The 23957-nt window shown below is 43.9% G+C and overlaps 9 protein-coding genes across 9 annotated transcripts; all 9 read right to left on the reverse strand.

Moving 5' to 3' along the window:
• Window positions 1–674: 674 nt before the first annotated feature.
• LSM04_001677 (Major facilitator superfamily) lies at window positions 675–2501 on the reverse strand (the record flags this gene model as incomplete). The annotated part of the gene is made up of 1 exon (XM_067334781.1): window positions 675–2501. The coding sequence occupies one exon, from the start codon at window positions 2499–2501 to the stop codon at window positions 675–677; it is 1827 nt and encodes a 608-aa protein (XP_067189170.1).
• Window positions 2502–3145: 644 nt separating this feature from the next.
• On the reverse strand, window positions 3146–4372 carry LSM04_005594 (uncharacterized protein; the record flags this gene model as incomplete). Its single annotated transcript, XM_067334782.1, has 2 exons — window positions 3146–4122; window positions 4192–4372. The coding sequence occupies 2 exons, from the start codon at window positions 4370–4372 to the stop codon at window positions 3146–3148; spliced, it is 1158 nt and encodes a 385-aa protein (XP_067189212.1).
• Window positions 4373–4754: 382 nt separating this feature from the next.
• Window positions 4755–7271, reverse strand: LSM04_000750 (uncharacterized protein; the record flags this gene model as incomplete). Its single annotated transcript, XM_067334783.1, has 1 exon — window positions 4755–7271. One exon carries the CDS (start codon window positions 7269–7271, stop codon window positions 4755–4757), a length of 2517 nt encoding a protein of 838 aa, XP_067189157.1.
• Window positions 7272–7548: 277 nt separating this feature from the next.
• LSM04_003971 (uncharacterized protein) lies at window positions 7549–7749 on the reverse strand (the record flags this gene model as incomplete). Its single annotated transcript, XM_067334784.1, has 1 exon — window positions 7549–7749. The coding sequence occupies one exon, from the start codon at window positions 7747–7749 to the stop codon at window positions 7549–7551; it is 201 nt and encodes a 66-aa protein (XP_067189196.1).
• Window positions 7750–8151: 402 nt separating this feature from the next.
• Window positions 8152–8436, reverse strand: LSM04_004393 (uncharacterized protein; the record flags this gene model as incomplete). The annotated part of the gene is made up of 1 exon (XM_067334785.1): window positions 8152–8436. One exon carries the CDS (start codon window positions 8434–8436, stop codon window positions 8152–8154), a length of 285 nt encoding a protein of 94 aa, XP_067189201.1.
• Window positions 8437–8787: 351 nt separating this feature from the next.
• Window positions 8788–9546, reverse strand: LSM04_008631 (uncharacterized protein; the record flags this gene model as incomplete). Its single annotated transcript, XM_067334786.1, has 1 exon — window positions 8788–9546. One exon carries the CDS (start codon window positions 9544–9546, stop codon window positions 8788–8790), a length of 759 nt encoding a protein of 252 aa, XP_067189240.1.
• A 412-nt stretch (window positions 9547–9958) lies between these two features.
• LSM04_007906 (Spo11/DNA topoisomerase VI) lies at window positions 9959–11350 on the reverse strand (the record flags this gene model as incomplete). Its single annotated transcript, XM_067334788.1, has 1 exon — window positions 9959–11350. One exon carries the CDS (start codon window positions 11348–11350, stop codon window positions 9959–9961), a length of 1392 nt encoding a protein of 463 aa, XP_067189234.1.
• Window positions 11351–12128: 778 nt separating this feature from the next.
• LSM04_008123 (uncharacterized protein) lies at window positions 12129–19736 on the reverse strand (the record flags this gene model as incomplete). The annotated part of the gene is made up of 1 exon (XM_067334789.1): window positions 12129–19736. The coding sequence occupies one exon, from the start codon at window positions 19734–19736 to the stop codon at window positions 12129–12131; it is 7608 nt and encodes a 2535-aa protein (XP_067189237.1).
• Window positions 19737–20300: 564 nt separating this feature from the next.
• LSM04_006785 (uncharacterized protein) lies at window positions 20301–22325 on the reverse strand (the record flags this gene model as incomplete). Its single annotated transcript, XM_067334790.1, has 1 exon — window positions 20301–22325. The coding sequence occupies one exon, from the start codon at window positions 22323–22325 to the stop codon at window positions 20301–20303; it is 2025 nt and encodes a 674-aa protein (XP_067189227.1).
• Between the last annotated feature and the right edge of the window lie 1632 nt (window positions 22326–23957).

Below are 23957 nucleotides of genomic sequence, written 5' to 3' on the forward strand. Positions count from 1 at the left end.
TTAATTTCAGGCCCAATTTCAAGATGTCTTTTTGCAACCACCCTCAGTTAGAGATAAATGTCTACGAGAAGAGTTTACTCACAAGGGATTCAGCCCCACGAAGAAATCAGAGAATTATTGCTGATCCCTCTGCAAATAACACCACAGCAAGCACCTGCTGGGTCTTGTGTCCAGTTATTCCATGTTATGGATGGGGATGAAAACCAATTAACAAACAACGGACACAAAAACAATAAAACACAGTTCAACGCAAAGCGACTGGGTAACATGCCCAACAGAAGCAAGAATAATAATAGCCCAGAGAAATTCAGTGAGAATGTGACCTTTTAACCCATTCTTTCCTTCTCTCTCTCCATTTTTTTTCAAGCAAACATATATCTTAATACATGTATATATATGCATATATTTTTGTTTATATTGAATTACTGAGAGAACACGGGGACCATATCAAAGGATCAAACGTAAACTTTCTAAGTTATCGAGCATACTATATTTATTACCATCACCCTGCACAAAAACAAAACAAGTACAACAAAACACACTCATAGAGCCCTATTGCGCTCCCAATCAGAGTATTAGGAAGGACATCGCTCCAACGAGGAAAAAAAAACAATGAAGGAGAAAAAAAAAATACACAACGCTCGCACACCCAAAACAAATAGATCTGGAAAAACCTAAGATGTGGTACTGAGGGCACCTTTGCTGCGTTCGCGCTTGACAAACCTGCGGTAACGGAAATGAACAACAAATGAAAGCAGAGTGGCAACAGCAGCAACAGATGTAGCAACAATAATAGGAATACGCACACACTCCGCCACATTACATTCCTCATTTGGCCCAAAACCTAAACTATCGTGTCTGGAGTCCACCATAAGGCCAAAAAGAAGACGGTTGAATCCGATAACGGAAACCACTGTTGTCAGAAATCCGATGTTATAATACACACCGTGGTTACCCTCGTAGAGGCATGGAAAAATAAGTGCAGATACGGCGGCGAACACACCTTCCTCAAAGTAGACAAGAATGTATGGAAGCAGGATAAGGTTTCCAGGAAGCGTCAGGAGCAAGATTCCAGCAATAACAGCTATTAATGGTGACAAAGGCAAGGCCAGGGTCACCAAGAAGCGGCGGTTATTAGGGGGTTGATGCTGTACATGGGCCTCAAACATGCCCATACCTATTCTACCAAGGCTGCTACCCACGCCGAGAAACGCGGTGTACAGTGCAGAGGTTCCCTGGCTGCGCTCTTTCCCTGTTATGGCCACGGAGATAGTACTGGCGTTGTACATCACAATAACACCCAATCCACTTTGGCAGACGAATGTAATGAGCAGAAACCAAATGTCAGGATTCTTCAAATTATCCCACACAGTTCCACCGTAACGAGGGTCCTGCGGCAACTCTTGGTCAAAATCATCAAATCCCGCCATTTCATCGGCCGAGAAAGTTAGCTCATTGTCTGGTGGGTTTGTAGCAGTGATATTGTCAACAGTGTTGGAAGCCTCGTCTCCACCGGAGCTTAGCTGTTTCATATCAACTCCTTCAGCAGAGAACTCACCATTACCATCATAACTGTATTTGTCCATGCCCCCCAGCCACCGGATGGGTAGCATCATAGAAAAGAAGCACGAGACAAGCACAATGGTGATTATACCAATGGCGATTGAGGATCCACGTGACATCTCAGTGTAGCTCACAACCGGTGTCACGACAGTGAAGAACACCAAGAGCGCCGCCACAATCACGTATCCAAGGGCAAGACGACGGACAGGAACAAACTTTTGGTAGTATGCAGGCTTCAGTGCTGTCAAAACAGCAAGTTGCTCAGGGGTCTTCCCACGGCGCCGCCAGCCGTTGATGAAGTATGGAGGGAGTACCACAACAAAGGCTGCCACAGATGACACCACGATTGATAACGCCATGAGAAAGTAAATGAATGAGGAGATGTTGTTGAAGATGTTCACACTGAGTGAGGCAAGCACAGAGCTTCCAAGAGTAGTCATCACCTTGGCAAGGGCAATGACGGGTCCTCGATTGCGGGGAAACGCCTCTGCTAGTGTTACAATATAAGCGACATCGATCAAACCGCTGCAGGTGTTTACAAGAGCGTAGAAAACAGATATGTTTACTACGTTTCCAGGGATAAGACCATCGAACGTCAGACCCAGCAAAAGTGAACCGAGTCCACCAGTTAAAATGCATATCATAAAGAGCGGAAATGGACCAGCATAGTCGTACAAGAATCCATACGGCAGAGTGAAGTAACAGAATACAAGACCCACAGTGCTGATTGTTGATTGATCACCCGCACTTAGGTGGAAACGGTCCGAAAATTCCGTTGTAAACAAGTCGAAAGCGTAGACAATGGATGTGCAAATACTACAAAACATGCAGCATACCAGAATACGAAATCGTTTCATCTCGTCTACCGGTGGCAGGCCTGCAGCCTTACGACGTTCCACCTCCCTCTTCTGAGAAAAGAGGCGTTGCACGGATTCCATTACTCCATGATTCTCTTGTTATTCGAAAAGGGTGGAGGAAGGCCATAAAAAAAGGGTATAAGACCAATTGAGGTTTTTGTGTTCGCACTGCAGTCACGCGTATCCAATATGGGTGAGTTTCGTAAAGAGAGCTTCAAACGAAGCGGTCGCCTTTTATTCCTTCCAATCATTAACCAATTCTCCAGTTTGACCTCACCACTAAAATAAATAAATAAATAAAAATAAGAAAGATACAGTAGAATTAGGTTTTGCGTTTTTTTTTTTTTTCCTTTCACCCTTTTGTTTGTCTTTCAAGTATTTGACCTTATTTTTTTTCCCCCATAACCGTTTTACCAATCGTATTTATCCTTATAGTGTTGTTCATTGATGGCTGCAACAAGTCGTTTTCTTTAGTATAATGTATTTCGTTTTTTGAGGTTGGGATGGGGGAAAAAAATCGAGTACCAAACAAAAAAACCACCAGTAACCTTACCGAATATATATATATATATATATAATACAATCGTGATGTAAAATGAAAACAAGAGTTATGGAAAGAAACAAATGTGCAAAGGAGAAAATGTCTTTGATTCTTCTTCCAATTCATAGATACATGCTTCTTCCTGTACGAAGGTCAAGAAACTGACCAAGTGTCTGTTATGTTACTACAGAATCGGTACAATCTCTTCGCCCCGAGCAAGGCGCTGTAAAAGCTCCTCGCAATCCATCAGGCAGCGTGGGTGGTGAAATGGATTCTTCCACAGCGAACCCCCTTGTGTATGGGACACGGTACCATCGCGGTGCAGGTAGCCGTACCAATCACCGTACTGCTTGTCGGCAAAGTGTCCAAAGGCATACACGTGCAGGCGCTCAAACCACTTGAAGTACTTCTCATCCTTTGTCAGTCCATACGCCATGAGAGTGGCTATCAGGGCCTCGTTGTGTACCCACCACAGCTTCATTTCCCACACCAGCTGCTCGCAGGGTCGCTTGTCAAAATCCATAAAGTATAATATACCACCAAAGGCCTCACCCCAACCCAATTCCAAAGACCAGTTCAGAATGTTCAAAGCCTTCGAAAGCAGATCCTTGTCCTTGGAGTAAATTGCCTCGTTCATCAAAAACCATGCATTTTCAATGGAATGGCCTGGATTAACGCACCTTCCAGCTGGTGTATCGATCCTGCTCCCATCGCTTCCAGCACATTCCAATACACAACAAAGTTCCGGTTTGTAGTGGAAACAGAAAATAAAGTCATCCATCTCTCGGGTGATTTTTGTGTAATAGTCCGCCTTTGAGGGGTCGCAGCGACGTAGAACCTGAGCGCAACTTAACATCACCATTGGAACTACACATGCGCGGTCATTAAGAGCCTTTGCATAACCCTTGGGTGTAATCTTGAACAGATCCTCTTCAGGGGTACGAAATAATAGGAGCATAAGTTCATAACGATCCTCGGCCTTTTTAATTGAATCCTTATCTCCTGTTGCGAGACCATACTCAGCCATTCCCATAACGAAGAAACTCTCCGAGTACATGTACCTCCTCTTTCGTAGCGGCTTTCCGTCCTGTGTCACCGTGAAGAACATTCGTCCATCAACATCGGTACAATATTCCTCACTGAAATCCTTACCAATTTTGGCTGCATCAATTCACTCCTGACGGTTTCCGTAACGGTTTATCAATGCTGAAAAGGTCCAGAGGCATCGACCTTGAAACCACACCGATTTATCGTTGTTGTAGGAACGACCAGTGCGGTCCACGGAGGTGATATACCCTCCATTCAGACGATCGATAAGATCTGACTTCATCCAGAATGGAATACAGTCGCCCATCAGCTGATCATGGTAAAACTGACGGTATGACTCCAGTGTTTCCTTCGTGACTGTCATATTGTGGGAGTTTTAAGAACGTCTTTTTATCCTTGTTTTCTTGTATTTCAAACTGAAGAACCACGCATAACCAAATAAAAAAAATGGATCAGATATCCCCAATAATAACAATAATAATAATAATAATAATAATAATAATAATAATAATAATAATAATAATAATAGGAATTCTACCAGTGAAATAATGTGATCATTTTGATCCCAACCCCCTAAAAGAGTCTTTGATCACAGAATGGTTAACCTTTGATGTGCCTCGGGTATTTTCAAGCCACACAAACATTCATGTCGCTAGCCCTGAGTGGAAGTATAGAAAAGGCAAAGGGGAAAAATAAAATAAAATAAACCTATCGCGACCCCCATAGTATAATAATTTTACATCATCTCAAAGTCCTTCTTCAAGAACGGCATGTAGCGTCTCAAAACCCTTCAGCTCGCGAAGACGCTCACGGTGTGACTCCAGTGTACAACATCTAGACAAAGCAATTCCCAGGTTCTTCTGTGCAGCACAGACATGCCTCCATTGCGGGTTGCCCCTCTTCCCGTTATGCTCTAGTGTAAATTTGAGCTCCCGCACATCACGCAGTCTGTTCAGCAGCACGTCCACAGTTTTTAACGCAGCTTGTTGGGCGTATGCAGCGGGTTGCACAAAGGAGGCGGTCAGCGCCGCATTACCAAGTGCAACTACGTGGCGGTTGCTAGCAGACTGAATGATACGGAGCAGAGCAGTGATACGACTTGAAACTGAGAAACCCTTTTCCCTTGATAGAAGATTCTGCGAATAAAATGAGGCAATACAGGTGGTTACATGTTCTATGATCTCCCAAGCCGCTGTCTTATCTAACTTCATTTCGTCTTTATCTACTCCAGTATCGGATTCATCGGCATCTGATTCAACTAGTCTGAGAGCACTCTCCAGCACAGACCAAAGTCCCTCTTCGTCTTTTAGCATCGCATTTCGAAGAGACTCATCATATGGTGAAAACTTTACAAGAAGTCCCATCATTTTTGCTTTAACACTTACGCTTTCTAATGGTGCTTTATCACTTAGTGCCCACTCACGGAGTACACTCCAGGTAGGAAGAAACAGAGATGATATACCATTATTATTCAATTCAGTTCTTGTATCACGCCACTGCTCAACGTATTGAGGCCGTGATTCCACCTGCAAAAAGATATTATATATCACAGCATATAGCGCCTCCTTTAGTCGTGGTGAAGAGGAAGCCCATTTTCCTTTATGGAGCCATGATAGTAGAGACGCAAGGTTTTGTGTTAACTCTCGTGAACTCATCGTCTTTGCCCATTCACTGCTCACACATGACATACGTAGTGCCAAAGAAAGCCCAACTTCCCTTAACTGCACTAATTCCGCCGTAATTGCCGCAGTTACAACTTCTAGTAGTAATCCATCCGCCTCCTTCGAAAACGTCACAGAGATTGACTCTTTTCTAAGCAACGCCTCCAAGAGACCAGCGTAAAAAAAAATCATCTGAGGGGCTTGATATTGTTTTATAATATCTTTCCATATTATCCTCAAATCTGTCTCATTACAATTTGCATACACTTGAAGCGGAAAACGTATAGCTAAGGCTTCCAAGAGCTGTAAGATAGCCACTAACAGTACCAATATGACACTTACAGAATTAGATGAAATATACTGTTGTGTAATATTTTTCAGTATTTTTACAAGATTATCCGTAAGTTCTGCAATAGTGGATGGCTCTAGTCCATCTGCAGCCACCTCACTCCCATGCAAAACAGAAGCCAGTAGGCGAGCAGACATTACATATGTCATACCATTTGTTGAAAGCATCAACAAACCGTCATCATTAAGAAAACCAAAGGATTGAGATGTACAGTTATAGAGTAAAATAGAAAAGAGATCCATTAGTGAATTAACACCATTGCTGAGAGTAAACAGCACGGCAGCACCACGATGAAATAACTGCACCAATTCAAGACATTGGCGCACACTTTCAGCTGCCTGTAACATGAGTTTTTTCTCATTTTCTTTTTCATCCGTAGCATTTTCTGTTGAACATGCTTCTTCTTTGTAATCATTGGTATAGATTTCTCTCAACAGAGATAGTGTGGTGGTTAAAGCGCCAACTCCATCTCTTAAACGTTTCGCTTCATTGGAATTATGGCACTGAAATGCGGCACATGAAACGTGTTCACCTTTTGCTCGTTGAAGCCAATGTGCAAGATCTGCAGCCTCTTGACTTGTTGGTTCTTTCTGTAGTGCCGCCTCAGCGTCCTTAAGTGCATCTAAGGGACGGTGTAGGTGTCTTAGAGCCGTAGCCCGTCGCAACAATGCCTTGACATTCCTTGTCTCTTCCTGTAATACATAACTTGCGTCATCTACAGCCTCAAGATAACGTTTTAACTTTAGTTGCACAAGAGCACGATTGTTTCGAAGCGTACGCTGAAGCCCAACATCCACCACATTTAGGGCAATGGCACCTGTGTATAACTCATGCGCCTTCTCCCATTCCAACATCTTCACCGCCCGTGCCGCCTCATCCTTTAGACGACGAGCCTCTTCTAGTGAAACACGTTCTGCTCTGCTGTAGCAAAGTTCATCTTTCGTTATATCATTTCGATTCTTCTTGTTAACGTCATCTACCTCCTTCAGTAGCTTATCAATCACTTCGTCATTATCAAAGCGAACGTAGTAGCGTGGGTCGTATCGCATTTTTACCTTTTCGCGAGCCTCACTCGCTTCTGCCTGACGTCGACGTTCCTCCCGCTCCTGCTGTCTCCGCGCTGCCTCCATGGGGTCCTCGTCTAATATATCCCGCACTGCCGCCGTAATGTCGTCCACACGCTCCAGCCATTCCTCCACCGCCTGTCGGGACGGTGGTGGTGATGTTTTTCCCTCAATTTGCTTGGATGACATGTGGAATGTATGAAAGATATATATATTACCTCCTGTTTTTGGTAATGTTATATTTACTCTTTTCTCTTTTTTATTTTTTTATTTTATCTAGTTATCCTTCCTTCTTCTTGTTGCGGATCCAGTATACTTGGTATAGCAAAGATAAGTAATGAAGAAAACGTGAGGAAGAGGGAATGTGCAAACACGGGAGTGAGTGGGTAGAAGGAATTAACGCAACAAGAAGTACAATCTCCCTCGCTTATTTGTAAACCCAAAACAACAGCGGTTGCAGAGCTTATCAACTTCCACGTCTGTTATCGTCATGCAGTAAACAATTCCAACCCGCAGCACCGCCACTACTCACCAGTTCAACGCTGTGCTCCTCAAACACCGCAGCGTGCACCACCTCCGTGAAGCGACGATCAACACCATCGGCGCCAGTGACTTGCTGCGCCGACAGCGTCACACGCTGTGCATTTAACTGGTTTGTTGGCTCCATGCAGACTATATTTAGTTTCTCAGGTGCCTTTCCCCTCCCCCCTCCCCCCTGCTTCGAGAAAAAAAAACAAAAGAGATGGAAAGAAGAAAACAATTTTTCCTTCTCTATTTTGTAAGGACCAGGGAAAAAAAACAAAAAAAGAAATAAAACAAATAAAGACATAGGAGTCTTCAAACCCACGGATTGAAGAAAAGTCAACAACGGCGGAACAGAGGCAAAGGTTTCTAGAGAATACATACATACAGACAGAGAGACAGACGCACATACACAAAGAATATATGGAGGTTTTTTTCTTTTTCTGTCTTCGTTCCCTTGTCCTTTTATTCCAGTTTATACCCACCCCAAAACCCCAATTAATGCTAATATTTCGTTAAAAGATACCACCAATAGAAATAGAACTATTTAAAAGTCTTCAAGGAATTCTTCAGAGCCAAAATCATCGTCATCGCATACGGTGCATCCGGTAGCCGCAGTTTTTCGGCAGCATGTGCACATATTTCCATTACACTGCACCTCACCGGAATTGCTGAAACAGGTGCTCGCTTGCGAAAGAGGCGCACGACAAATATATGAGTATCCCCTTTCACGACAATACCCACAATCAACTTCAGCGTGAGAAACCGAAGTGTTGCATAGCAGCATGAGAATTAAAACAGCAACCAATGTTAGTGTTATCCCAAACCTCATTTTCACAGTCAGACTTACAGTAAATAATAGATATTTTATATACTTATATACCTCTATTTGGCTAGAGAAAACAAGTAGATTTAAATATTCCCCCTCTTACAAGCGAAAAAAAAAACATTGAGAAGAAAATAGAAGCGGAATAAATGGGATGCAAGAAGGAAAAGAACTACATGTATATAATCATATAAGTACAGCAAAGAGAATAAAAAAGAAAAAATGAGTGGAAATTGAATGGAAAAAAAGTCCCTTCTAGATGAAGTGGACAATAGCTACGTGGAGACACGTACTGCACAAAAATGGAATAGTTACATACACGAAAAAATTTTTTCTTGTCATACAAATCACGTTTATTCACGATACCCACTCCGTATCACCATAACCACCATTCTCACCAGCGCCATCGCCCTCATCCTCCGGGGCCACTCTTGGCACAAGCAATGCGGCACGAACTGTTGCGTCAGCGAGACCACCAGGCGCTGCGAAGAGACGCTCCAACGCATGCCGTGAACGCTCATTAAAACGACGTACCGCCACAGGAACTTCTTCCTCTCCGTATGGTGCATGTTGTTCTGTATAAGGCACTATTTCGTCAGCATATAGAAGATCTGCAAAACTTGCCTCGTCATAGTCAAATACATAGCGACGCATCAACTCTAATTGATCATCAGTGAGAATCTCAGCAACAGCTGTATTGTACCGGCACAACGCACGTGGTGTCAAGAAAGGTGTTCCATCTAAAAAGGAATTGAGGCAGTATCGAAACCTAGGAGGATGCACTCCATTTGATGTATTTTGATGCGCATATTTTTCCGTTAAAAGCGCACTGCTTGCACGCAGCATAGAACATACTAGTGAGGCACTTTTCCGCTGAATCAAGTATCTTTTTTTTGCCACTCGAACCTCTTTATTCATTTCTTGTAGCCATTGGCGTGTTTCTGCAATACGACGGGCAATACGCTCGCCGCTAACACTAAGTTCACTACCTAAAGGAGTAGTCCCCTGTGGAAGAACGCGAAACGACGATGGCGTGTCACTCCGCGTGTACGCCAAAGCACTCCCTGAAACACGGGGAGTAAATGGAGTGGCGGAGGTGCTGTACGCAGAGTACATGTGAGACATTATACCGCAAGACTACACTTCTCTTTTACGTATATGTATATATGTATGCAAGAGGTCGTGTAATTAAAGAGGCCTAGAGATACCACCAATGAGAATCTGAATTAGAAAAGTATAAGAAAAGTAAGAAGAAATAAAGATAAAAATAGGGTTAGGCAGAGTGGTGCCCCAGCTATTACAATAAAATCAAACTCAAAGAGAAACGAAAACATTTCAAATCTTACATACCCTGCTATCTCTCATTAAACACACAAACACATGACCTTCATTACCTAATTTAACGTGAAGATAATAACCAAATAATTTAATAAATAATATTAAATGTCACAAGAAGAAATAGTTAAATAAAAACAAAAACGGATTGAAGAAAGGGGGCAGAGGAAGGGGTGGCCCACAAGCAGTCCAGTTAGAGGAATGCACCAAGAATGTCCATTGGGCTATTAGGCCAGGCTTGCAGTGTACACTTCAATGAATTCTTCTTCATCCACCCCGCTTCATCCAACATACTCTGAAGAGAATAGCGAAGTAACTCCATCTCCTTCTCTCTGCCGCTTGAGACGCCCTCATGCACCTCAAACATCTTTAGAGTTTCATTTATACGCTGCATCACCTGTGAAAGGACCTGATGGTCTGACGACTTCAGTGGTGTCCTCCCGGTTGCTCGGTGGGGCAACGCAGAGGGACGCACTCCAACCCAACGTGCAGGAATTAACACAGAAACACAATCAGCACGAACTTCCATTCGTTGTTGTTTTCTCGTAGTATGCCGTTGTGGTTCGCAGCGGTTGCCAAAGAGGCCTATAAAAGTAAGGGCAATGCGCAGTCCATGGGGATCACCGTCCACGAGTAGAAAGATTGGTAAAAGTGGCAGTTCGCGGTGTAGATTACGGATAAAGTTACGTGAAGCTCTGCACGGGTATCCTTTACTGCATACAAAGGCACAGCGGTGTAATAGTCCATCACTCTTAAATGCACCATCTGTTTCTTCCATAAGTGTACGCAACGTACTTTCCTTCTCCACAAGCACCAAAGCTGAGGGAAGGGTGTTCCTTCCTCCCGCTCCTCGAAAACGACAACCCTGTAATCCAACTATTGTGTTAATAAGAACACCAGAGGTATGACGCATAGCATTAATCTCCAAAAATTGTGTAGAACTATTGGTAGAAATAGTCACCGTCTGTAAATTCTCTTCTGTAACGTCACTCGAACCAAAATTTTGTGTCGAAGAATGTGGGCTGTATATTGTCATATCTGAACATTTGGGAACATCAAATGACAAGTAACCAGTAATAATACTCTTGCCACTCGCGCCAATTCGTATACCCTCACGAGTGTAGGGTCGCTGTTCTTTCCTTTCGACGCCATTTACTCCATGTAATCCTGAAGAAAAATACAATGGGTACATACAATTCATCCATCGACAAAGGCGTTCAATACTGTTATGAACCTCTCTCTGTCCATTAGGGAAAAGCAGGGTATTACGATAATAGACATCACGCTCTGTACACATTAAACCCTTTTCTACCATGTCTACAACGCAAGAAAGTACATAAAAGGTTTGGGCATCTCGACGAAGCGCCTCCTTTTTTTTTTCATTCGTATATGTGATGATGTTGTGATTTTTAGCTCCCACCCGCTCTGTAGTACAAAAGTGAGTGCCAGAAACAATAGAAACAGGGTTAGCGTCCCCTTGTGAAGATGTTTCAGTATGAGTGGCCTCAGTACTGTCAAGTAGATGAAGAACGTAGTTTAGTACAACGGCCTCCGCTCCACTCAGGAGTTCCGTGTCGCTAAACATGGGACACTATACTAAGAATAAAAATAGGGGAAGCCAAAGAGAAAAGAAAAAAAATGCATTAACAGAGAGGAATAGAAAAAATAGACTCACTCCTACTGCTGAATTTCCCACCTATCTTACTAAACAAATATTTACAAAGATGCACATATATATATAATCTGTCTCCTTTTCTTTTTCTTCTCTTGAGGATTTCCATATTCTTTCCATTGTTGTATATTACATTGATAGGTAATTCTGTGGATGGTTAGTCAATCCGTAACAAATCTATGACCACAGAGTGGCATTTTCCATTAGTGCAAATAACGACATAGAAACCGCTATTATATTTGATTCATCCATGAAACTATAAACATTGATGTGAACTCCTTCTCCTCTTATTCCTCACCCCCGACTCTCTCTCTCTCTCTCTCTCTCTCTCTCTCTCTCTCTCTCTCTCTCTCTCTCTCTTTCGCAGCCACTTCCTCAGCACATATACAGGGAAAAAAAAGAAGGTGGGACGCAGGAGAGAAAGGGTTGAGAGAAAAGAATGGAGAAATAAATGAATAAAAATGAAATAAAATGAGGAAAAATACGAAGCGTACAGGTTTTTTTCTTTTTTGGCTACCTCTTTCTCCCTTTATTTCGTCCTTTGTCTCATTTATTCCTTTATCCCTCTTTCTCTCCTACTCTCTGTGGGTATTTATGAGCGAGAAACAGAGAGAAACAGAGAGAGAGAGAGAGAGGGAGAGAGTTACTTTTTTTTTTATTTGTCCTTCCTCCCTTCTCCGTTGACTCTTCCTTACAACTGTTGCAAGACTGCCATAGCCAGACGGAACTCTTCATATGTGGCGCGCCCATCTCCGCGCCAAACCATTCCCTCGAAAAGTTTCTTTATCGTACTTTGAGGGAGTGGCAGCCCAAAGCAGTCCAGGGACGCAATGTCTCTCCGAAACGCCTCGCCGTTAATGGAGCCATGCAGGCCGCTGGGAACGACGACTGCAGTGCCCACGGCAGCGGCGCCGGCCACCGAAGAAGTCGCCAAACTCCCGCCGCTCGCCCCCGCCGCCCGCTCCTCCCAATCGACAGTTCCGCCGTAGTGCTCCCACAGCCGCGCAACGTCGTCCCCCGTGCCGTTCAGGAGCGCCTGCTGCACCCACTCGGTGGGGCTCGCGACACTCCGGTTGTTCTCATCGTCGAATATCAACATCGGGGAGCGTCTGCCGGTGGTCCTCCCCGCACTCCGTCTTCTGTCGATCTGCTTCAACGCCTCACCTACCTTCTCCTGCTCATCCGTGGCGACCTCTGATGGTGGGGCAATGGGAACAAAAAAACCATCCCGCTCACTCATAAGGTCTACAAACTCCTTGGTATCAAGTTCAAAGGTAAAGCTGAACATGCGACCTATCACGTTTTCATCACCAGTTGAACGACCTGTCAAACGCATCAATGGGTTTTCCTTCCATTCAATCAACTGCGCTGGATCATAATCCATGTAACAGACAGCACGCACGAGTGGATCTGGAACCATATCGCTTCTGCCACACCAAAGTTCACGTTCCACAAAAGCCTGCAGTGGTCCATCGCTAGCTAACACAATATTGTCAATGCGATTGGGTCTCGACTGTAGGCCAACTTCCTCCCATTGACGATACAGTACACCACGCAGCGATGTTTCTTCTGCCTTTGCCGGATCCACATCACCTATAACCTCATGAAGAAACTTGTGCCAGCTGCACTTACGCTGGTCCCAGCACACCACATAGCAGTGAACATCCTGCATTTCTGCTCCTGTCGAAATCATGCGCTCCCGCTCCAAGGGTGTGGTTGCATTAACTACATACACCCCTTCTGCATGAAATTTGATCACCTCCATATTATATGCCAACTTCACATGCTGCTGCTGAGGTAGGGACCATTTCACATAGAGTTGTGACGCCGTCATGGAGAAACGGGAAAGAGCGTCAAAGGCACCAAGAACACGTCGTGAAGACAATACACTACCCCAATCTTCACCAAAAGAGTTGTAAAAATTGACTCGTCCTTCTCCCGTTACCTCTGGGCAATTTTGAAGATAATCATGTTTTGCATAATAGATAGAAGATGCAAAGTGTTTGTCAACAAGACGAGGGCAACTTTGCTTACGAAGTTCTTGTTTCACACGAATATCGTTTGCAGAGAGAATGTGTTCTAAATGTCCTATAATTTTGAGGTTTTCAGAAGCGTGTGGTTTAAGAATAATAACGGCAGTGTTACGGAACAGTAAAGTTTCAAAACTACTATTGTGTGGTAAGATACCTTGCTCACGAACTTTGGCAGAATTTTCTTCCCCTGTAACTGCTCCTCTATTTTCTTCTTGTCCTCCATTTTCTTTTTCTTCGTGCTCCATTGGTACTTTGGAAGCGACCACACGAAATTTAGTACTTGAACCATCTCCTACAGCTGGAATTCGTGCAACATTTGCTTTGTTACCGTCCTCCTCACGGCGAAGTTCTTCTGCGAGAGTTGTTAGTAAAACTAACAGGCGTGAGGTGTCGCAGTGACGCAGGTGCTCAAACACACCTGCCTCGACTCCACCTGACGTAACATCCGGGTTATCAAGCCACACCCGAAGTATTCTCTCAGGCACACCATGACGCAACATCACATCACCGAGGTAATCTTCACTTAGTGAGTAATGAAGACATTTAGTACGCTCTCGCATGGCCTGTAATGCACCCTGACTCACGTGCAGACCATTACGTAACAAATCTGGCATAGCAGAAAGGCCATACTCTTTCCAACGCTGAAAAAGTTGACCACGAATACTATCTGGGAGCGCTATCTGTGGATTATCATCCCCTACAACCTTTTCAAGGAAAGTAGGCCAGTTCATGCATTCCTCTGACCATGAAACAACGTACCAATGTAGTAGTGCACTTGCAGATTCAAGAGATTGTTTTAACTCCGGAAAGTATCCATTGACAACAAATATACCACTTTCTACCAACTCGGCAATAACAAGATCTGGACGAATCTTTAGCACCCGCTTGGATGATCGCCAACGTTGATAAAGGTGTTGTGGTGTGACACCACCGAGCACTTCTAGGGCACGATAAGCGTTAACAACGACACCACTTGAAACCATCTGATCCCAACTGATACCAAGTTCCCTAGGCACCATATCTTTTTCTCCTTTGGAAAGTCGTATGGTAGATACATCACGTACGGCATATCTGGAGGCAGTAGCATAGAGATGATGCACAAGTCCACGAGCACGCACAATACCACCACTTAAATCACCCTCCTCGTCAATACGTACACCAGCACGTGAAAATATCATTTCAATTGTCATCGCAAATGGTCTACAAAGGGCGTGACTTTTAACAAGTACAAAAGCAGAGTTGCGGGGTGGTGTAGTACGGTGCCGTTTTTCTTCCTCAAGAAGCATTTGAAGAACCTCAGCACTTCCTTTTCCACGTAAGGTTTCAAACAAAAATCGTCCATCACCTTGTATCATACGTGGATTTCCCAGAGCCCAACGGAGAATATACGATGAAACGTGTAATTGCTGTGTCGCGAAACGTCCAACGGTATCGTGCGACATATCAAGTGAAAGCCACATTTGACGCAAGTGCATTGCCTCCAAAGTACTGGTGGAAGTAAATACAGCTCCCTCAAAAGGATCAGGTGGAAACTGTAAACCAGCACTTTTCCATTCTTCTAACAAAAGACGATTCAAACTACCAGGTTTTGCCTCTTCCACATAGGGGTCGCCAATGATATCCTCCAGGTATTGGGCATAGTTAATATCAGCGTTGTCCCATGAGAGCAAAAAATATCTTTTTATAGTAGCAGAAGAATTGAACATTTCCACACTGTGTAAAGCAAAACCATTGACAAGGAAAATGTTAAAGCTTTCCATTTTTCCAACATAGAGACATGGGGCTATGCGTTTTCGCACTTTACAAGAATCCCACATCTCTTTCAGATTGAGTGCTGATGCATTAAACTGCACAGCAGCATCCACAGCGTTGCGAACCATATGGGGATCCCATAATTCATCAAAAAAATTATGAAAAACACACATCGCGGTTGTGTCTACAGCATATTGGGACGGTGTCTGTTTGACAGCGTACTTGAATACTTCCGATTGCAGTTCTTCTGCCATGTGGCGCAACGCTGGTGCGATGGTCTTAACACTACCTCCTGCCTCCACTCGTATTTTGTGTCGCACCAAAAAGTCATTAATGTAGGCATTCATAAGTTCCTCTTTTTCAGCACAGACACATTTCGGATTTACCACTAGAAAAGCGTAGTTTCGATGGAACGACTGAAGCACTACTGCACCACCACCTCTTGTCAATGTCGCTGCAGGAACCCTAGCACTATTACTATTATTATTATTATTATTATTATTATTACTATTATTATTACTGTTGCTGCTGTTGCTGGTGGAGGTGACAGAACTGTCATGTCCGTTAAATTTTTGTCCCGATGCCAACCCTCCCTCACCACCATTGGTATTCTTCTCTTCCTTCTTTGACCCTTCTTCTGCTGAGAATACTGTGGGTGGCCCTTCTTTCTGCGATTCCGATCTGATAAGCTGCATCCCCCCTGATGACTCTAGTCCAATGAGCTGGGCGAGTAGGAGCGGGTTTTCTGTACACATCTTATCAAACGCCTCACTCACCGCGTCTACCGGCTCATCCCTGTGTCGCACGAGCGGGTTGCAAACAACTGTGTGGAGATACGCCGCGCTGACGCCGCCCTGCACGAGCAGCCGCCCAAAGACGTCCTCCTCCACGGCGGTCCCCAACCAGGCGGTGCGGTCGGCGAGTCCCGCCATGGGCGTCGGCGAGGCGTGCAGGCCATTTTCCACGCCGTCCGGCGGCCGCGTGAGGCCCAACGCCGCCCACGAGACGAAGAGGGCGTGCCGCAGGGAAGCCGTCGCCGCCGCCGAGGGCACCGCATCGCCCACAACGTACGTTTGAAAGTCCTCCCACGTCATGATCTCCCCGTCCCAGGCCACAACGAACCAGTAGATGCGGGCCCCAGTGTACATGCGGGAGCGGAGGTACGGGTAGAAGCCATTGATAAGGAAGAGCCCCTCCTCGTCAAGGTAGGCAATATATAGGGCAGGCGAGAGACACACCTTACGTCTAGCGTTATTCCACGCCTCCAACATCCGAACCTCCCCAAATCGTTCCACACCTTGGGCAGCATTAATTAACATGTGCAGGTTTACAGCCGTACACCATGAAATATCAAACGTCCGCTCAAATTCCACCATTTGTGAGGCGGTGATAGGTATGTCTTCAATAGGACGCGTCATTGCATTACGGTATAAAGCATAGTACTGTTGATCAACAAGTTTTTTCTTAATTACTTCTTCCATCAAGACATGACCAGAAGATATTACCTCAACACGATGTTCCTCTAAAACTTGTGGAATCCATTCCACCACTTCTTGAGTACAGGCATGGGGCTTTACCCAAATAAAAGCGTAGTTCATCTTTATTTCACGTATAAAACGAGACGTAAGTGCTTTTAGGCGACGTACCACTTCACTACTTTGCTGATACCGAGAGAGAGTAGATCGAGTAAAATTCTCTTCGATATCACTGATTTTGTACTGTTTGCTCTTCTCACCATCTTCTTCTTTTCCCTTTTTGCAGTTCTCATCTCGCACATATGGAAGTAGTAGTGATAAAGGTACACCTTCTAGCATTAGTTGTTGTACAAATGGGTCTTCCGAAAGATCAACTCCAAGCCACATCTCTCTATCAGCAGCAGCCTCTAAAGGTCCTTCTGAAACATATAATACAGCAGTAGTCTCTGACATTGGCTGTCGCATTAGAGCGAAACTATTCCATTCATCTGCAAATATACGTTGTAAACTTCCTTCTGTGGCAGTACGTGGATCAGATATCTTACCAATTAGCACATCACAAAAATCTTTCCACGTCCAGGAAATTTCTTCCCACTCTACTTCGAAAAGGTACATACGATTTCCTGGTTTTCCATAACATTCACGAACAAAAGGAATAAAACCGTTTATGACATAAATATTCTGAGGTTTTAACTCAGCAACAATACAAGACTTTGTTACAGTTTTTTGTTCAGCTTCATCCCATAATCGTAAAAGTTCTGTTGCCGAAAGTCCAAGTTCCTCACATGCCTCAGTAGCTCCAAGTAATCTTCCCTCCGTCAGACACCAATCCCAAGCAAAGTGAAAAAGCTCCTTAAATTGATTCTTAATCATTGGGCTCACATTATCTCGTAATGCATCCATATTGGCATCAGCGAGTTGCTCCATTGCACGGAATAAAGAACTTTTAAGATATTTTTCCTCCACATAGTTACTGAAGAGAGAGGTTTCACGATTTATATGTAATTTCCCACTAATGAGAGTTTGCCTCACTTTTTCAATAACAGCATCATTAATAGCAAAGGGTCTGATCATCACTACAGCCCTATTCAATGGGGTTTCTCGACATGTTATTAGTGCCTGTTCCTCTGCTTCACGCATAATATCTACCATTTCAGAAGTTTGAATATTTTCAAGAAGGTCAAATATACAACCTGTACGTCTCCCATTCTGTAACACCACTTCTGGATTGGATTTCCAACGGTACAAAAGAGCTCCTGTTAAGCCAGACTCTTGTAGTCTCAATGTAAGAGGATCATGCGTAAGGGGAGAACAAGTCCATAAATGGCGTTCCAAAACCGCTTCAAATGGTCCTGCAGACGCATGTACACCATTGTCTGTTGTTGTTGGTGGATGTTGCAACCCCAAATCTCGCCATCGATCACGTATTAAACCACGGAGACTATTAGACTCTGCATTTCGTGGATTTGTACAACCAATTAATTCTTCTCGAAAGACTCGCCACGTCATACATGTTTCTGGCCAAGAAAGAACGTAACAAGTTACCCTAGCATCCTCAGCAGTGTATGTGTCTCTTAGGTATGGGTAAAAACCATTTATTACGAAAACCCCTTCATTACAGAAGTGAGCAACATATGCCCCAGCAGTGAGTTTAACAGTCTTTGCACACGACCCCCACATTGCATAAAGTTCATCAGAGGAAATATCTCCAAGGACGTGTAAAGCAGTTTCAGCATTCCATACACGTCCGCACCTTAGTGCTTCCTTCCAGGTAACTCCAAAAACCTCCTTAAATACAGCTCTACTTTGTACACTAACGTTAATAGTTGACGGTGATACCTTGACAGCGTAGCGAGCTATTGTTCCATAATGTTTATCCATTATTTGTCGTGAGGCAATTTCGTTACCCAACACATGGCGATGACTAACAACTTGCATTCCCTCAACCTGCATTAAACGCTCCTCTACAAGTGCACGAGTTTCAGGTGTGTTAGCATGTGGTTTTACAAACACTAAAGCTCTGTTTCGTCTTTCTTCAGCATCTTCATCCTCTAGAACAATAGTCCAGTCAGCTGTAGGTGAAGCCATATCAGAATCACCCCCACTAATAGGTGATCTGTTTTTTTTCTTCTGTTCTTCCATTGCGAAAATAACTGCAACATGATGAAGTACTTCGCTACTTTGCATATTTTCCATAAGCTCGAATGCGGATCGAGTTTCCCCTCTGTATGTCAAGATGGGATTTTTCTCCAGTTTTTCCAAAAATTCCAGTGAAACACCTTCCCTTAGTAGTGCACGACCATAATCATCTTCAGTTGCACGTCGATGCATCCAAACAAATCGTTGTGCCAAAGCTTCAAGAGGTCCGCTTGAAGATTCCAGGCCGTTGTTCATAAGATTCGGTTGCTCATTTAACTCATATTTTTCCCAGTTATCATACAACAAGCGACGAAGAGAGGTAGGTTCCGCTTCACTGGGATCGGCTGCCCCAAGTATTTCTAAACGAAAACGTTTCCACGTGTATCTTTCCTCCGGCCATGAAAGGATAAGAACACACGTCTGATTCTCAAGAGCTGTAAAGGAATCCAGCAACGCTGGGTAAAAGCCATTTACCACGTACACCTGTTCATCCTCTAAATAAGATACATAAAAGCCGTGTTCAAGCCGAGCACGCGATTTTGAAGCCCACCAGCGTACACTAAGCCCTTCCGGCGTTAGACCAAGAACAGTCATGGCATCCTCTGGAGTCACAACCCGTCGCTGCTCCACCACAGTCTCCCACAGTTCACCAAAGGCCGCAAAGAAGAGGGATGCCGTCTCCTCTGAGACATAAACAGTCAAATCTTCCGACGGACAGGAGGAAAGTGCAGCTACTGAGCTGTAATGGCGCTCTGCATACGCCCCTCGACGAATCTGTTGGCCCGTTAATAGCAACATATCATCCACACGAATACCATAATAATCAAAATGATCACGCGCAGCATCGAGGAATCTCTCCCGACAGGCATGCGGTTTGATCAATAGCAGTGTTGTATTCATCCTTGTTTCTTATACACTAATCGAACTTGCCTGAACTTATTCAAAAGCAAAAAAAAAAACTTACAAAACAAGGTGGGGGGGGGGGAAAGAAAGAAAGATCCATGTATTACGCAAAAATAGTAAAGGCACTAGGGAGGGACAAAGAAAGAAAAACTCTGAGAAATAAAAATCCTTTTCTTTCTCGCTCTCAGACACACATACACAAACACACGTGTGCAGACAATGTCTCTCTCTGATTCTAAAAATTGTGGTATTTCTAAATGGAATTCAACAAAATAAAATAAAAACAAGAACAATCTACGTGTACGAAGTACGGAATTGAGGTAAAGAGAGGGAAGGGGGAAACAAACCCTCCTCAATTAGAGTTTAAAAAAAAAATCTATTAACACACCCATACATATTGTCCATCGTGGAGGATATGTGTATATGTGTTGTTGTTGTTGTTGTTGTTGTTGTTTTTCCTTTTATTTTTGTTTTATTTTCATCTGTATGTATTTGCATCTTTTTTATTCATTCTATAGTCATATCATTTTTTTCTTTTTCATCCCTTGAAGATCATTCTGTTTAACTGAGGCATTGTAACGTTGTCTCATACTCTTGATAAAGTGTGTTCATGTCAGAGGGCATGACTGTCATGGTATTCTTCAGCTGGATCAAATAATTAGCAACTTGTGTGGGCTCTGTGGTCATCATCATGAGACGATGTAATTCACCAAGCTGACTTTGTTGTAAGTGCTGAGAAAGTTCATTTTCGAGTAACAAACTAACTACCATTGATACATCCTGACTATGATATATACGTGTACCTTTGCTAGTACCACCATCATCGTCTATCATAGGGATTGTGCGACCGGCATTACGATCCACAAACATGCTGAAATCAATGAGTTTCTCCCAATGTACAGGAATAAGCAAAGCTACTGGCATATCTGAACTGCTTCCAGGAGTTCGAATAGCGAAAAATAATTGATTCAACCCTCTCAAATTACCATGAATAGTGCGTTTTACCACAAGATCTGAAAGCATCCGCAGCATGAGCTTCACACAAGTTGGAAATGAACGCTCTGATAAAGGGACAGTAGAAAGCGGTATAGCACGGTATCCGGCTGGCAGAATGATAGCTGTTAACCCGCCATCGCGGTAACGATAGCCAGCGACTGTAACTGCAGGAGCAACAAGTGAAAGACCAAGTGCCGCACGGTATGACTCATTCACCTGTTGCTGCACCGCACGTATACTCCATCTGTACAGAAGCACTTGTAGAGGAGTTGTGCCGCTCTCCTGTACTGGTGTATCCCCGCACTCATACGCCTCATACACGTCGGAGGAGGTGTGGTAGCGGAGAATGCGACAGCGGCGTTCACCCAGTACCACCTCAGCACCAGGAATTAAGTGTGGTGTAATGCCATCAATGTCGCAAAAATCCCCACTACTACAGTGAACTTCCAAATTAGCAGCAATGAGTGGTGCTACAATGGAGGCCGGTATTGTCTCACTTTGAAAACCATATGCCTGAGTTGGAATTGGTTTGGCATGTTCAACGGTACGTCGCATGACTGTTATTCGGCCAGGGAGAAATAATTGCTTTGTTGTACGAAACTCAGAAGGGCGTACGGTTGTAAACCGCAATGGATCTGTACCCGCCGTTGTGTCAAGTGTCTCTCGTGTGGCACCAACAACGTCGTCAGGACTCAGAGTTTCTCCATTACCGAATTGCATCGGAGACGCCGTGCTGCTGCGCTGCGGTGGCGGTGGATTTAGCGGGAGGTTGGTAGAAGTCTCTGTTGAAGAAACCATATTAGCATTTACATCATTTTCTAAAAAGCGTTTTGAAGTAAAAGTGCCAGAATGCTGACTATTTGATACAACTGTTTTACTCTGTTGTTGTTGCTGTTGTTGTGGTGGTGCTGGTAGTGGTGGTGGTTGATGTATGTTTACGCTCCATGTACCTGGTGACTTTACACAGGAATTTAACCGGCTATCACGATAAATAGAAAAACTTGACCCGCGTGAAGTCTGGCGAGTGTTTTGTGTGTCTTGTGGTGACGAAACCGCCACAGCAGAAAACTGGTTAGATGAAGCAGATACATCAATATCATCATTATCATCCACATTCCCTAAAGGAAACGCAACGAACGGAGTTGGACGATAGACACTACTACCCTGATTTTGTTCTCGTTTTTGTTGATGCAATATCGGCACTGAAGACTCCTCAGTGGTATCGTCAAACGTTATCTCTGTGCTAAGACGTACTCCGGACTTTCGTGTCATATCTCCTCCCTGTTCAACTCGCCGCATCTCCTGTTGTACCTCCATCTCTAGAATCTGATACAACACGCAGAGTTCACTTCCGAAGCGATCGTGTAGTGGATACTTGGAGTAGAATTGCACATTAGGGTCCCGTGAGCGAAGTGCTTCACTCACTGCACCTTTTATTGTTAAAGAAGAGTTGGTTGTAGCACTAGCATTATCAGCACTAGCAGTAGTGGTAGGAAGAGGAGCATCCCTCTCATGCATATATTCTTGCAGTGACAAACGTTTAATGTGTGTCCTGTCAAATCCGTATACAGCCTCATATGGTGAATACATCCTCCTTCGTGTACAAGAGGTCTCCGTTCCCTTCCTTTTTTTTTCTTCTCTTTCTTTCTCCGAACTTTCTTTTTCCAACTGTATTTCTGCTATTCTCAAGAACGAAAAGGGCACAGAAAAAAAAAACCACATACAAGCACAGAGCGGAAAATAAAAGTAATTGAGGATAGACAAGAAAATTACCACAATAAAAAAAAAACGGAAAACGGAAAATGTATCACCGTCATGGGCATTCTCAATACCAAAGCATTGGTCTTCGAAGTAAGCAAAACTACGCCCACATACATGCATACCACTACACATAATATATATATTATGTATAAAACAGAGAGAAGGAGATAGAGGAAGTCAGAGGGTCAGTGAATGGGTACCAACCATTTAAAAAAAAGAATGCCCGAATCAAATACAACACTGAATAATCTTAGCCTTACTTCACCTATGAAAGAGAAAAGAAGGAACAAGAGAAAACAGTGCATTTTAACTCTACCACTAGTAACCCCATATCGTATAAAAAATACAAACGATAACTTGAAATTATACCAGATATTTATTTATTAAGGAATCCCAAAAACTGACGTAAAGGAAGTGCTGAGAAGCCCTTTTAACCCGCCTCCCGCTATCACCATCGCAAGTTCCACCCCTTCGCTACGTCTACTGAGTGGACTGTTTTACCTCGAGATAAGCCGTCCGCCGGGTTCTGCTCTGAAGCTACATAACACCACTTTGCTCTTATGCCTTGCGAGCGCAAAACTCTGTCGATGGCGTTAGCATCCTTCACCAAAGCTTGTGAATGTGTGTTTCCTTTTTGCATAATATGCATGACGGTTGTATTGTCCACGGGAATATCCACGGGACCGTGTAGATGTGTTTTAAAACCGCGTAAAGCGAGATGAACTGCTCGTGCCTCCGCTTGAGATATCATATGGGGTGTGCGTTCCCACGCACCGCCCGCGGCCAAAACTCCCCTGAATCTTTGAATAATAACGCCCCCCATCCGTACATGGAGGCGTCAGTGACGAGTGTTGCCGTGGAGGGCAACTTTTGTGGAGGATGAACCGGGTCGTTCATTAACAATGTGTTGAGCAAACTTTGTCCGATGTCCTTTGCAGTTGCTGATAAATTTGCCGGGTCTTGTGGCCGTATTAATCCTCGATTTAAACAAGATAAACGTCGACGTACGATTTTCAAGAAGAAATAATAAGGGAAAAGAGCTGCACCTCTTACCCCACCCGCATAAAGCATACGCGAAACTGTGCTCTCCAGTTCTTCGACTGTCGTGTTATCCAGTGAAGGAGCCTGCTGCAATCTCTGTATTGTTTTCTCACTTAAAGACACCGTGTTGTCTTTGTGATTGAAACGTACGCCTATGAAATCATATTCTTTAGTGTTGAGCTTCTGTTCTCCAATGGTGGTGCCGCATTGTTGCATGTTCTTCCGAATTGTCTTTCCCCAAGCATCCAACTTCTGATGTGGACCACTTACTCGGATGTTATCAATCCATACATGTATGTGTAAAGTTTCTGGTGTTGCATATTGTGGCAATGCCAATTCTGAATCTCCAGCCAAAACTCTTGTAATGGTATTTAAAATCTCAGGACTACATTTATAGCCCATGGGGAGGCGAGTGAACTC

The sequence above is a fragment of the Trypanosoma melophagium genome, assembly GCF_022059095.1.
Source record: "Trypanosoma melophagium isolate St. Kilda chromosome Unknown ctg32segment0, whole genome shotgun sequence".
Taxonomy (NCBI): Eukaryota; Euglenozoa; class Kinetoplastea; order Trypanosomatida; family Trypanosomatidae; genus Trypanosoma; species Trypanosoma melophagium.